Source organism: Hylobates moloch, unplaced genomic scaffold (assembly GCF_009828535.3).
Source record: "Hylobates moloch isolate HMO894 unplaced genomic scaffold, HMol_V3 SCAFFOLD_2, whole genome shotgun sequence".
In the NCBI taxonomy this organism is placed as follows: Eukaryota; Metazoa; Chordata; class Mammalia; order Primates; family Hylobatidae; genus Hylobates; species Hylobates moloch.
This window is the reverse complement of record NW_026652277.1, coordinates 174,835,726-174,850,229: the sequence shown is the minus strand read 5'-3', so window position 1 is coordinate 174,850,229 and position 14,504 is coordinate 174,835,726. Positions and strand designations below refer to the sequence as shown.

At 43.3% G+C, this 14,504-nt stretch overlaps 2 protein-coding genes across 14 annotated transcripts in view; one reads left to right on the top strand and one right to left on the bottom strand.

The window, feature by feature from the left end:
* The window catches only part of CEP43 (centrosomal protein 43), a 144,594-nt gene extending 138,331 nt beyond the window's left edge, over positions 1–6,263 (bottom strand). For 8 of the 13 annotated variants that reach the window (XR_009212542.1, XR_009212541.1, XR_009212539.1 and 5 more), the window contains exons 1-5: positions 6,066–6,261; positions 5,485–5,538; positions 2,054–2,108; positions 1,489–1,577; positions 898–1,035 (exon numbers count right to left, since the gene is read on the bottom strand). Coding sequence is in view for 8 of the 13 variants with exons in the window: in XM_058435683.1 (XP_058291666.1) it covers positions 898–1,035; positions 1,489–1,577; positions 2,054–2,108; positions 5,485–5,538; positions 6,066–6,167 (438 nt within the window). In the remaining 5 variants the exon portion in view is untranslated. Of the gene's footprint in view, positions 1–897; positions 1,036–1,488; positions 1,578–2,053; positions 2,109–5,484; positions 5,539–6,065 lie in introns of all 13 variants that reach the window. The other 5 variants (XR_009212543.1, XM_032162413.2, XM_058435681.1 and 2 more) reach the window with 3 other exon arrangements.
* Positions 6,264–6,524: 261 nt separating this feature from the next.
* RNASET2 (ribonuclease T2) overlaps positions 6,525–14,504 on the top strand; it is a 68,860-nt gene continuing 60,880 nt past the window's right edge. Inside the window, exon 1 of the mRNA XM_058435670.1 lies at positions 6,525–6,684. The gene's annotated coding sequence lies outside the window, so the exon portion shown is untranslated. The remainder of the gene's footprint in view (positions 6,685–14,504) is intronic.

Genomic DNA, 14,504 nt, shown 5'->3' with positions numbered 1-14,504 from the left:
TCAGAGACATAGAAGTTTCTTATATTTTATAGTACCCACAAAGTCTACTTACCATGCCTTACACATAATTAGTACTCAGGCAAGCTTTATCAATTTTCAAAAATTCTAATAGAAAATATCCTCTGAGACTCACCAAAGAAAATAAGTAGGAAACATATACAGCCCTCCACATTCTTACCTATAAATTTGACTAAAAGCTCACATTTAATCAAATATCTGGAACAGTTACAGATGTTACCTATATCTATAAAACAGAGTATCTTTATGCAAAATTAATGTATGAAAATAAAATTATATCATTAATCTCATTAGCACAATTTCTAGAAAAAAGGTTGAGTATGAAAAGTACTACTAATCAAAAAAGTATAAGTTTGAACTGTTTCTAAACAATTTAAAGCAAAATCAACAGCTTAGTTTTAAGCCTAAAGAGGCCTTTAAGTCCAAAAATTTATTAACTATCCTATAAATCAGCCCTTTTATATTTAACTAAGATATTTTAATAAAAATAATAGCAAGTTGAGTGCTTCTGTTGGCTTATGCAGAGAAGCCTCAGAACACCAAGGTAGGGCCTGGTAGAGCCCACTTCACACACAGTATGGAATGAATGGAGGATCAAGCAAGGCAATGAGGAGTTGGGATTTGTTCCAGACAGTTTAGCTCATGACCCAACACTCTTGAGGATCAAAAACCAGAACAGATATGCCACAGAATCAGAGTCAGCACATTCCTAATTTTCATTAAAATTTGCACTGATACAATCTGAATGCATCTCATTTTGTTTTTAAGAAATATCTTCTAGTATGAAAACCTTAGTTTACTATATATGCACTAATCTGCATGGCTAAACTAAGTAGCCAATAATTAAAATAGAAAGAGATAACACAGAATTCTACTTACTTCCCCAGTGGTCGGCCCTTTTTCTTTCTGTTGACAGCGCCTGATCACTTCTAATAGTAAGGGTCCACCCACAGTACCTTCTGCTTCAATTATACCTAAATCTCGAGCTAAATTCTCTCGACCTTCAAGACCTTGCAGCTAGAAAAGAAGTTAAAATACAAGTGCACAAAAAAATAGCAGAAGTTATTCTCAAGGAGTAAAGAAAATATTTTCAGTTTAAAGACATCTTTAAACTCAAAGAGACTGTCTTACTAATCAATGAAATGTCTATTTTAAAAAATTATGCCTATTTCTTTTACACGGACTCTACCTTCAAAGTTTCCAATAACAGGTGCAATCTAACATCGTATCAAAATTAACTCTACAGTAATACTTTTATTAGCAAGCTTTCAAGTAACACAAAGCAGCCACACTGGTGCCAGCTATCTGAAAGCTCATATGGCTTTTAAGAGAAAGAGATAATCAACTACCAAAAATAATCTAAATGTAAAAAACTATCAGTTGTCAAATTCTATTAACTTTCAGCTTAATATTAACTCATTTGTATCAAAGAAGGTTTCAAAAGATAGACGTAAAAATCATTATTCTTACTGTGCTAGTTTCAGGTTGAAAAACAGCCAAAGTAAAGTCAAGGTTAAAAAACTGAAGAAATTCTGCAACAAGACTAGCCACTAAACGACCTATAAAGATCAAGAAAAAGGTAAGTGAGCAAATCTTTAAAAACTGAATTTTTTTAATTAACATTATGAAATAGATACACTAGATTAATGGAAGAAAGGTTTCTAAATTTTTTAAGTTACAAATTTCTTCTTTGAATAATATGATTAAGTAATGAAAATCTCAATCTCCTAATTTTTTCACTGGGATCATCAGTCTGTAACTAACTGTAAGACAATCATCTCATAGATTTCAGTGTTTCGCTTTTTAATGGTTAATATTGGCTTTCTGTAGTAAAACTGGCTTTAAGCAACAACATCCCAAGTCCAAAAATATGTAATGGCAACACAATTGTTGTACAATAAAATATTATTTTAAAATGAGGACCTATAACAATTGAAGACATAAAAAAATTCCCTGAAATTCCTGATTTCTCCCAAATGGTATCAAGATTCAAAAATTCAGAGACAGATAAACAAGAACAAGCTGAACATCTTACCGTCTTTGGTATTTAAAAACTTTTTCAGGCTCTCATTGACTAAAGGAGTTTTGTTCTGTTAAAAAAAAAAAAATTTAAGTGTCATGTGTTTACCCTAAAAATAACTACAAAATATAAAGTTTAACGTTTTCATCGATAAAACTGTGGTTTTACAAAATCCATTCTACAACTGTTAATTACTACAGGACTTACTTTGTGCTATTCAGTAATTTCTCAAAGTTAATATAACAAAACCATATATGAAGATTTGTATTTATTTTTAATTTTTAAATGTTTTATAAACTGCTTTTGAAGCTAGATATTTTCAAATACCTGTGTGAAATACAATTAAATGTCAACAACTGTTTATTATTTCAAATATATGAAGTTTGATAAAAGTTTTGTCATCTCAGATATCTACCATTTATAGCATACTTACTATGAACAGAATTTAATTATACACTTGTAATTCCCAGTTTATCCATGAAATGTGAGATAATCTTATGTGGCCCATAGGCCAACTTATTTTTGTAATTATACATTTATTTGAATAAGTATGGAAAAAATACTTCTAGACCATCAAGCCTGTGACTGTTGCTGAGAACAGGCTACAGTAGGTAGCACATGGTAAACTTCCTTAAGACCACATTAATTGCTGCTACACTGGCAGCCTCATACACTGCTGATGGGAATGCAAAATGGCATAACGAGTTTGGACAGCAATTTGGTAGTGTTTCTTAAAAGTCACAAATATTCCTAGCATGTGACCTAATCACTTCACCCCTACATATTTTCTCAAGAGAAATCACAGATCCAAGCAAAGACTTGTACATGACTGTTCACAGAAACCTTATTTGTAATACTCAAAAACTGGAAACAGCCTAAATGTCTGTCAACAGGTAATGGCTAAACTGTCATATCTATAAAATGTACCAATGAAATGATTTATTAATACATACTACAATATGAATGAGTTTCAAATGCATTATGTTGAAGAAACAGACCAAAAAAAAGAGTACCCACTATTCGATTCCATTTATATAATTCTTAAAAAGGTTTGGGGTGGGGGAGAGGGTTACAAAAGGGGCACAAGGAAAACTTTTGAAGGTCAAAAGTTTGAAGGATATGTGCAGTACCTTGATTGTGGTGATCATTTCACAGCTGCATAAATTAACTTAAAAAATCAAATTGTACATATTAAATACTTTAGCTTTACTGTAGGTCAATTTTACCTCAGTATAGTTGTTAAAAATAAAAAGGAGAGGAGAGATCCTCAAGGTAGTTGGTAGGCTGGTTCAGGGAATTCTAAGATATTGAGTCAACTGAAATACTTTTTTTTTTTTTGAGACGGAGTCTCGCTCTGTCGCCCAGGCTGGAGTGCAGTGGCGCAATCTCGGCTCACTGCAAGCTCCGCCTCCCGGGTTCACGCCATTCTCCTGCCTCAGCCTCTCCAAGTAGCTGGGACTACAGGCACCCGCCACCACGACCGGCTAAATTTTTGTATTTTTAGTACAGACGGGGTTTCACCATGGTCTCAATCTCCTGACCTCGTGATCCGCCCGCCTCGGCCTCCCAAAGTGCTGGGATTACAAGCGTGAGCCACCGCGCCCGGCCAACTGAAATATTTAAAGAGAATGGAGGAACAAGATCAGATGTGTACTATAAACAGCCAATCTAGGAGCAATGTGGAAAAAGGACTTCAGGGAGATGGTGAGGGACACCACGGAAAGGGAGACTGGCAAGTAGGAAAGGGATAAAGCAATCTGGAAAAGAAAAAACAAGCACAAAGGAGGCAGCAGAGCACTCCCTTGGGGACACTTCAGATACACACCTGACAGACACAGAGCCAGGTGATGACTGAGCAGGTGGAAAGAAGAGCAAGGCCTAAGAAACGCTTAGATTTCTTGCCAGATAAATGATGGTCCCATTAAGGGCATAATATAGTGGGCAGTTTAACATACAGGTCTGAAGCTCAGGAGAGAAATATGCATGAAAGTTACAGGGCTGGAGTTACTGGATGAATAAGGTCAGTCTCTGAGAGAGTACAGAAGGACAACCGTGGATAAGTCTCAGTCAGGTGTACAGGAAAGAGATCACGCTGAAGAAACTAAGAAGTGGTCAAAACCAGGTTGTGAAGGAAAAAAACCACAGTGGTATTAAAAGCAGAACGTGAGTAAAGGAAAACAGTTTACTCCTAATAGTTATTTAAACATGTTTTCAAGCTCAAAAGAAAAGCCACCAGAAAAGGAACAGGTCAAAGATACAGTAAATAATTAAAGACTTGAAAGTATACACAAGACAGATTGATTATTCTTGGACATGACAGAGCCTCTTCTTCTAAAGCAGTAAGGAAAGAGGTACAGATAAATATAGACACAGGTAAGCATTTTCACAGGTGAGCAATAGATTGAGCGATAGGAGAAGAGAACATAAAGTTAGGATCTAATGGCTTCTACCTTCCCTGTGGAGGAAGCAACAAAACCAGGTGTTCAGAGAGAAGGAAGCAAGGGTGACATAGAAGGCTACTGCACAGCTAGGGTGAAGAAGAGAGCTGCTGGGCCTGCTCAGGACCTAACCAGGTTGGTACCTGCCAATTTGCAACATCAGCAATCCACATGATTGACTGACTCTTCTCCAGGAGCACATATGTGCAAAGTGGGAAGAGAGTTAGTTTGCTGGGTTAAATGACCACTGAGATTTCTTCCAGACCACGTATGATTGTAAGGCAAGGTAATTCGGGGTCCAGACCCATAGGGTCCAGAGCAAAATGCCGCCAAGAGAAGATTGACGCCTGCACAGACATGGAAAGGGCAAAGAAGTGAAGATTTTGATGAAATTAGAGATTAGGTACACAGGTCTAAAGAAGTGAGAGGACAGGAAACTGATTTGTCATACAGCAAGAGTTTAAGACTTTGATGATGGTTCTATTCTTGTTGACAAATTCCAGAATATTTACTCAGGATGGTTGGTGGGACTCGGAAAAAGTTAAATTACCCACTTAAATATAGAGAAGTGGTTGCACTCTTAAAATAATCATTGTCTTTTTCATTGTCAAAATAATTGAGTGGTCAGATAATTTTGGGAAAAGTTGCATACTATATACCCCGTTTCATAGGGATTAATAACATACTAGCTTACTAAAGGATCTCAGTGAACCTGCACTTAACACATTGACAATGGAACCATTTCTTCAAGAAACTCCTATGACCTTTTGTTTCAGATTAAGCATTGGGATCAGAGTTACTGTGGTATCTTAACTTTAAGATTACCCCCAAATTCAAAAGCTACACGAAAAAAGAATTTTGGCTCTCTCTCAATAGTAATATAATCCTTAACAGTTCAAAATTATCCCTAGCTATACGTTACTATAAACTATTTTTAAGACGGTTTTTAATGAATGCGAAATTAAGTATTAACGAATACAGCCATGTTAAAATCTGGAAACTTCATACCTCTACTTTTTCTTGCTCCTCTAGTGCTAAAAACACAGCTGCTCGGAGTTCAGCCTTAGAAAAAAATTAAGAAACAAGAAATTATCATTTCAAGACAATTTTCACAACAAGCTCACATTTAGCCAGCAACAAACACGAGCAAGCCAACGAGCTGGGCGGGCAGCTGCAAAGGCCAGAAACGCCTTCCGAAACGTTCTCAGTCACACAAGCTCTCCGACCCCCAGGCTTCGGCTGGACGCGCTGCTTTCCCGCCGCGGGTCATGCCAGAGCCTGAGGAAGAGACTCTGGGGCCGCGCTCCAGGACCGAGCTGCGGGCCGCCCGTGTGGCCCCCAGGCCCGGCGGTCCCGCCCCCACGGAATGCGGCAGAGGATGGGCCAGGCGCCTCCAGTCCGCGGTGCCCTCCGGGACCACACAAGCGAACAAGCCGACCCCCTCCGTGGGGCAGGCAGGACGGAGGCCATGCCGGGGCGCGCCCCCAGTGCCCGCCGGCCCCGGCCCCTCGCCAGGGAGGCGGCCTCCCCGCCGCGACCGTTGTGACGCCCGCTGTCCACGCAGGCCCGGCCCCAGCCTGCGGCCTCACCTTGATGCGGTTCAGGACCCCGCTATTCTCCAGCGTCTGCACCAACAGGTCCCGCAGCTCCGTGTCCTCCTCGGCCACCACTGCGGCCGCCGTCGCCGCCATCTTGCTTCTCCAAGACAACCGCCGAAGCCGCGCTAACGGCCAACGGCCGCAGCAGGGTCCGCTCGGCGCGCGGGCTACGCGGCCGACGCAGCTAAAGCCCCGCCCCGGCGCCCAGCGCGCTGGCCCCGCCCCCTGGCGTCGGGAGGCGGGGCATGGAGACCTCGGGGTTGACGCTGGGCACCCAGCCTTGGGGGCGCCGGACCACTGAGCGCCGAAACTTAGGGTCGGCGCTGGGGGCGGGGCTGCGGGGCGCCGGTAGGCACGCAAGGGGCGGGGCATCGAGGCGTAGGGGGCGGGGGCATCGGCGGGGCCTCCAGCCGGGAACTCCTTGGCTGCCGTCGCCTGAGGCGCGAGCTTTGAAGCCGGCGAGCGGTGAGGAGGAGGCGCCTTCGCGCGTGGAGCGCCGACTCCGCCTGGACTCCACCGCCCACGGCCGCATCCCATCGCCGCACAAGATCGCCGGAGTCATATTATCGATGTAATTAAAGCCCACTGGCCTAAAGCCGGGCGGACTGCGGTAAGGAGGCCCCGAGACCGAACCTGCAGCCCCTGCAGCCCAGGGGGGCGTCGGGAAAGGGACTCCCGAGAGGTCGCGAGGGGCGGAAGGCCCTGCAGGTTGTCACCCAGAAATAACGTTCTGAGGCCCCCCCAGCCAGGCAAACGGACCCTGCTCGGCCAGGGCTTCCGAGGCTAACCGGAAAGGTGCCAGGCCGGGGTGCAGGGGCGGGACGCCCCAGGAAGAGCCGAGGGCCGAGGAGACCGTTGGGTCGGCTCCGCGCTGCCGGAGCTGGGGCCGCAGTCTCCACTCCCTCCTGCCCCGCGGCCCTCCGCCGACAGCCAGGCGCCGGCGGAGAGTCCTGGACCCCTCCGGGGCCCTGGAAGCCCCGTCCCGCCGGAGCTGACGAGCCCTCCTGGTATCCATCCGGCCGCCTGGGCTGCCCCGCGCCCCTCGCCTTGGCAAAACTAGCTCCCCGGACCGAGCCCTGCCTTGGAGAGTGTGGGTGCGCAAGGCCAGCCGAGCTGTCGGTCCCGGGGTTTCGGGGTGCGCCACTGTATGACAGCGTAAGCCGAGAAGTGTCCGAGGCCGGGCTCCAGCAATTGGGAGGCTGATTTGGCCACAGTGAAGGACGCGCCCGGAGGAAGGAAACGGGAATCAGAAACGGACGGTGGCCGCGCCTTTCCCGAGGACGGCGTCGAGGGCTTCAGCGCCTCAGGGTGGGCGGGAGGGGAAGGCCGTGCGACCTGCGTGGCCGGCGGAAAGGAGCAGCGGGAGCCACGGCCTTAGGGAAGCCACGGGAAGACGGGCGGCTGCGCTGCGATGCGGACCCCCTCTCTGAAGCCCTCGGCTCAGGCGCCAAAGGAAAGGCTCCTTTGGGCAGGACTCAGCTTTCAGCTTTTTTCCTTTGGCCGAGTCAATTGCGGTGCCGAGTTGTGTTTTCCTTCCAGAGGTGTGTCCAAGAACCATTCTTAGGAGACGTCTGCCGGCGGCTTTGGGATAGGGCCTGTCTGCCCATACTGGCTTCCAAACGCCTCTGTGTGTTCCTGTATGTGGGTGTACACGTACCTGTCACATGTGTACGCACAGACCACAGGATGTCCACACTGGCTTCCAGATGCGTCTCTGTGTTCCTGTCTGTGGGTGTGCACGCACATGTCACGTGTACTCACAGATCACAGGGCGTCCACACTGGCTTCCAAATGTGGCTGTGTTCCTGTATGTGGGTGTGTACGCACGTGTCACGTGTACACACAGATCACAGGGCACCCCCACTGGCTTCCAAATGGGTCTCTGTTCTTGTCGGTGGGTGTGCACGCATGTGTCACGTGTGTACACACAGATTACAGGGCGTCCACACTGGCTTCCAAACACGTCTCTGTGTTCTTGTCAGTGGGTATGTACGCATGTGTCACGTGTACGCACAGATCACAGGGTGTACATTGGCTTCCAAATGTGTCTCTGTGCTCCTGTATGTGGGTATGCATGCATGTGTCACATGTGTATGCACAGATCACAGGGCATCCATGCTGGCTTCCAAACACTTCTCTGTGTTTCTGTCTGTGAGTGTGTACGGAGGTGTCAAATGTGTACACACAGATCACAGGGTGTCCACACTGGCTTCCAAACACTTCTCTGTGTTCCTGTATGTGCATGTGTATGCACGTGTTACGTGTACACACAGATCACAGGGCATCCACACTGGCTTCCAAACATGTCTCAGTGTTTCTGTCTGTGGGTATGTACACACATAGCACATGTGGAAGAGGTAGGAAGAGGCTGGAAGAGGTAAGGGTCATGAAGGTGCAGTGCACTATTTTACTGTTTGCACTTTGTATGTGTTTGGTTAGTTTTGCAAGAACATGTTGGTGAAGGAGAGAGAACCCCAAACAACTGATTAGCAGTGCTACTGAAACTCAGATATACACAGGAATGACAAGGAAACATCTGTGAAAAAAAAGCAGATTCTGGAACTCCATCCCCCTGAGATTGTCACTCATGGGGTCTGCAGGAAGTTTCAAGAATCTGCATTTTCTTCGAATAAACGTGGTCCACAGGTTATAATTTGAGATACAAATAGAATATATAAAGTAAAAAAGGAAAATTTGAAGTTTCCTGCCTAGCCCAACTCTTCTCACTGATAGTGTCTGTTAAATTGGAAACATATCTCTTTCCAGACATATTAATACCTTTTATACAGTTGACTCTTGAACAACATTAGTTTGAACTGCTTGGGTACACTTATATATGGATTTTTTTCAGTAAATGGAATATTTTTGGCGATGGCAACAATTTTGTGAGAAACCTCACAGATGAATCACTTAGCCAAGAAATATGGAAAAAAAAAAGAAAAGAAAAAGCTAGATATGTCATGAATGCATAAAATATATGTAGATACTAGGCTATTTTATTATTTACTATCATAAAATATATACAAGCCTGTTATAAAAAGTTAAAATTTATCAAAACTTACACATACAAACAGACAGTTACATGGCACCCATTAGGTTCAAGAGAAGTGTGAACAGTTGTAAAGATACAATATTAAATAATAACTGCATCAAATTCACTGTAGTACATAGTATACTACTGTAATGATTTTGTAGCCACCTCCTGTTGCTATTGCAGTGAGCATCAGTGTTGCTGGTATTGGCTAAAAATTCCAAGTAACATAATCATCTCTGAGTGAGCAGTTATCTCTCCAGTACATTGCATATCACAGTTAAAGGTCAGCTCTTGAGGTTCTCACATATTTCTCCTTGTGTTTAGTGCAGTACTGTAAACCTTGAATAACACCATGGGACCCTTACGAAGTGTCACTAGTGGTGCTGGAAATGCTCCCAAGAATCAGAGAAAAGTTAATGACATTACAGAAAAAGTTGAATTGCTTGCTATGTATTGTAGATTGAGGTCTGCAGCTAAGGTCGCCTGCCGTTTTAAGATAAATGAATCCAGTATAAGGACTGAGGTATAAAAACAAAAGGAAGTTTATGAAGCCATCACTGCAGCTACACCAACAAGCTTCTGAAAACCTTGCACTTTTTGGGAAATACCTTTTTATCTCATGTTGCAAATACAGCTTTTTGTGGGTGCAGGATTGCTATGAGAAAGGCAAACCTATATAATTGAATATTCAAGAAAAAGTTAAGTCATTATCTGACAAAGCAAAAGGAAGATGAAGGATGGTATGATAATTTTAAAAAGAGGTTTCGCTTTCAAAAAATGTCAAGATAACAGGAGAAGCAGCTTCTGCTGACCCAGATGCAGCCGACGAGTTCCCAGACACCATTAAGAAAATTATTGAGGACAAAAGGCCAGGCTTGGTGGCTCACGCCTGTAATCCCAGCACTTTGGAAGGCTGAGGTGGGTGGATTGCTTGAAGCCAGGAGTTCGAGACCAGCCTGGCCAACATGGCAAAACCCTATCTCTTCTAAAAATACAAAATATAGCCGGGTGTGGTGGTGCACGTCTGTAATCTCAGCTACTGAGGAGGCTAAGGCATGAAAATCGCTTGAACCTGGGAGGCAGAGGTTACAGTGAGATTGCACCACTGCACTCCAGCCTGGGAGACAGAATGAGACTCTCTCAAAAATAAATAAATAAATAATAAAAATAAAAAAATAGAGAAAATCACTGAGGAGAAAAGATATCTGCCTGAACAGGTTTTTAAGGCAAACAAAAGCGCCCTATTCTGGGGGAAAATAGTGCCACAGAGGACATTTATTAGGAAGAAAAGTGAACATCAGGATCCAAGGCAGGAAGGGATGGGCTAACTGTACTGTTTTGTGCAAATGCAGCCAGATTTATGATCAGGACTGCCCTTATCTATAAAATTGAGCCCTGAAGGGAAAAGAAACACCGCCTGCCACTCTTTTGGTTGTACAGCAAGATGGCTGAGCAGCAACTCTTTTTCTGGATCAGTTATATAAATACTTTGTTTCTAATGTCGGGAAGTACCTTACCAGTAAGGGATTGCCTTTAATGTTCTTTTGATATTGGACAATGCCCCTGGCCACCCAGAACCGCATGAGTTCAATACAAACACATTGAAATGGTCTACATGCCCCTAAACACAACACCTCTAATTCAACCCCTAGATAAGGGAGTCATAAGGACTTTAAAGATCATTACACACAGTACTCTGTGGAAGAGAACCCCAACTGAGAGAATATCATGAACGTCTGAAAGGATTACACCATTGATGATGCCATTGTTTTTTTCAGAAAAAAACATGAAAAACCATCAAGCCCAAACAAATTCCTGCGGGAGGAAACTCCAGATGTTGTGCATCACTTCACAGGATTTATGTCAGAGCCAATCCAGGAAATCATAAAAGAGATTGCGGATATGGCAAAAAAGGTTTCAAGATATGAATCTTGCAGAAATTCAAGAGTTAAGAGACACCACACCAGAGGAATTAACAGAAGACCACTTGATGGAGATGACTCCTTCTGAACCCAGTGGCAGACGATGAGGAAGAAGACGAAGCAGTGCCAGAAAACAAATTGACATTAGACAATCTGGCAGAAGGGTTCCACTTATTCAGTATGGCTTTTGACTTCTCTTATAACGTGGACTTTTCTATGAAACAGGCACTGAATCTAAAGCAAATGGTGGAAGAAGGATTGGTGCTAAATGGAAACATGTTTAGAGAAATGGAAAAGCAAAAAAGGCAGACAAATTATGATGTATCTCCATCAGGTTACACTTATTGTGCCTCCCTCTCCTGCCTCCTCTTCCACCTCTTCCACTTCTGCCACCCCTGAGACAGCAAGGCCAACCCCTCCTTCTCAGCCTATTCAAGGTGAAAATTATGAGGACGGAGACATTTATGATGATTCACTTACACTTAATGGATAGTAAATATATTTTCTTCTCATGATTTCCTTAAAAACATTTTCTTTAGCTTACTTTATTACAAGAATACAGTATATTACACATGTAACATACAAAATTGCCGGGTGCGGTGGCTCACATCTGTAATCCCAGCACTTTGGGAGACTGAGGCAGGCGGATCACTTGAGACCAGGGGTTTGAGACCAGCCTGGCCAACATGGCGAAACCTCGTCTCTATTAAAAATATAAAAATTAGCCAGACGTGATGGTGCGTTCCTGTAATCGCAGCTACTTGGGAGGCTGAGGCAGGAAAATCTCTTGAACCCAGGAGACGGAGGGTGCAGTGAGCCGAGATTGCACCACTGCACTCCTGCCTGGGTGACAGAGCAAGACTCCATCTCAAAAAAAAAAAAAAAAAAAGTGTTAATTGTTTATGTTGTTGGTAAGACTTGCGATCAACAGTAGGCTGTTAGTACAGTTTTGGGGGTGGAATTTCGACTGTGAGGGTCTGTGCCCCTAACCTCATGTTGCTTAAGGGTCAACTGTACATAGATATGTTACATACACACACATACTTCCTCCCCCTCCGTAATTTGGATCCTATGCCTATTATCTTTTAGTTTACTAACTTGACTTAAGAAGTCCTGATCATTTTTTGATGTTCATGCATACTGTATAGATCCTACCTCATTTGACTCCTGCAAAATATTTGTTAAGGGTGTTCTAAAAGTTGCTTTTTGTAGTTAAGCTACACTTTATTTCCATTTGTTTGTTATGGAAATAATGCATAATAATGGTTAAAAATCCAAACAAAAGGGGAGAACATATTAAAAGAAAAGTAAGGGTCTCCCCCCTACTCTTCCTACCTACCCACCTACCTTATCTGTTACCATATCCTAGACCCAAATGCAATTAAAAATTTCTGGTTTTAGTTCTTCTGGTTCTTTTCATTATAACCTTAAATACTGTACATATACATCTTGATTCACCAGCTGAAAATCCTTCAAAGGGACAAAAACTTATCTTATTCTTAACTCCTAATTTAAAAAATTGTATTACTTTTAGTTTTGCTAGAAGCTTTCATGACTTTAGGTTGTTTACCTAAATCATTATTTATAAATTTTACACACTGTGTATTGGCTCCCTACTAGGAGAGGTGAGGAATTGGTACATTCTTACTTTCTCTTGTCTTTTCTCCTCCCCCTCCTAATTTTGTTAGTTTCATTCTCATTTTTAGTCTGTCAAGAATTTGCATTCTTTTTGTAAATAAAATTACAGACATCCCTTGGTATCCATGGGAGATTGGTTCCAGGACCTCTCGTGTACGCCAAAATCCACACATACTCAAGTCCCACAGTTGGCCCTGTGGAACCTGTGGATATGACCATTGGCATCCCAAGAATACTGTATTTTCCACCTACTCTTGGTTTCAGTTGTGGAACCCACTGATAATGGAGGGCCAACTGTATATATTGAAAAAAATTGGCATATAAGTAGACCCATACTGGTTCAGACCCCTGTTTTTCAGGGTCAGCTCTATATCTTTCCAACTTTGTATATTGATTGAAAAACCAACAACAGCATAATATTAGGGCTATAACAGATCTGTTAGGTCAAGCCCATATGCCCCTGAACAGAACGTTCTGCACATTGAGCCAACTTCCAACTGCCAGCACCTGAAGTTATTTGCATTATCAGCTTTCTTTGTCCACCAGAGCCTGCTCTGTCTGCATTTTGGGAAGACCTAAAGTGCCAAGGAATTAACACACCCTGAGAGTATGCTCAATTGAAGGCAATGAATAGAAAAAGACTCCCAACTCCTTCACCCCCTGGAGTTCAGGGAGGTAAATCCAAGGTGTGTGCTAAGGAGGTGACACTTAATGTCAGACACACACACCGGTTATGAGAGTTTCCTGATTGAATAAGAAAGAGGCATTCCAAGCAGAAGTAACCGAACATAAAAGAGTGCAAGACCAAGAGGCTAAGGCAGATTGCTCTGTGCAAGAAGTGGCAGGTAGTGTGGTGTGGCTGGAGATGAAGAAATAACTGGATTGGGAAGGACTTTATCCACCAATCTAATGAATTTGACTTTCATCCTGAAGGTGTGAAATAGCGTGCTTTTAAACAAGTTTAAAAGCAGTATGTCATTAGCCTATTGGTATTTAGAAAGAGCACTCCGGAAGCAAGGAGGGGACGAGTGAATTGGATGTACTGACACTGGAACAAGGAAATTATTCCAATAGTCCAGGAAAGAATTAAGAAGGACATCAACTAAAATTGCACAAGTGAACATGGAAAAAAGAGGATGCATTTGAGAAATACAAATATTGGCCAGGGGTGGTGGCTTACACCTGTAATCCCAACACTTTGGGAGGCAGAGGTGGGCAGACTGCTTGAACTCAGGAGTTCGAAACCAGCCTGGGTAACATGGCAAAAACCCTCTCTACAAAAAATACAAAAATTAGCCAAGCGTGATGGCGTGGCCTGTAGTCCCAGCTACTCAGGAGGCTGAGGTGGGAGGATCACTTGAGCCTGGGAGGTTGAGGCTGCAGTGATCCATGATCTCGCCACTGCACTCCCACCTGGGAGATAGAGTGAGACCCTGTCTAAAAAAAAAAAAAAAGAAATATAAATATTGTATTAGGGTTTACCAAAGAAACAGAACCAATACGATATATGTATGTGTATGGGTATATATATAAGGAGATTCATATAAGGAATTGACTCACAAGATCACTGAGGCTGGCAGGTCTACAGGATGAGCCAGCAAGCTGGAGACCCAGGAGAACTGATGGCATAGTTCCTGTCCAAAGGCTAACAGACTTGAAATCCAAGAAGAGTCAATGTTTCAATCTGAGTCTGAAGGCAAGAAACAAACTGATGTCCCAGTCAAAAGACCAGAAGGCAGGAGAGATTCTTTCTTACTCAGGGAGGATCAGTTTTTTTGTTTTATTCAGGCCTCCAACTGATTGGATGAGACTCACTCATATGTTAGGGAGGTCAAT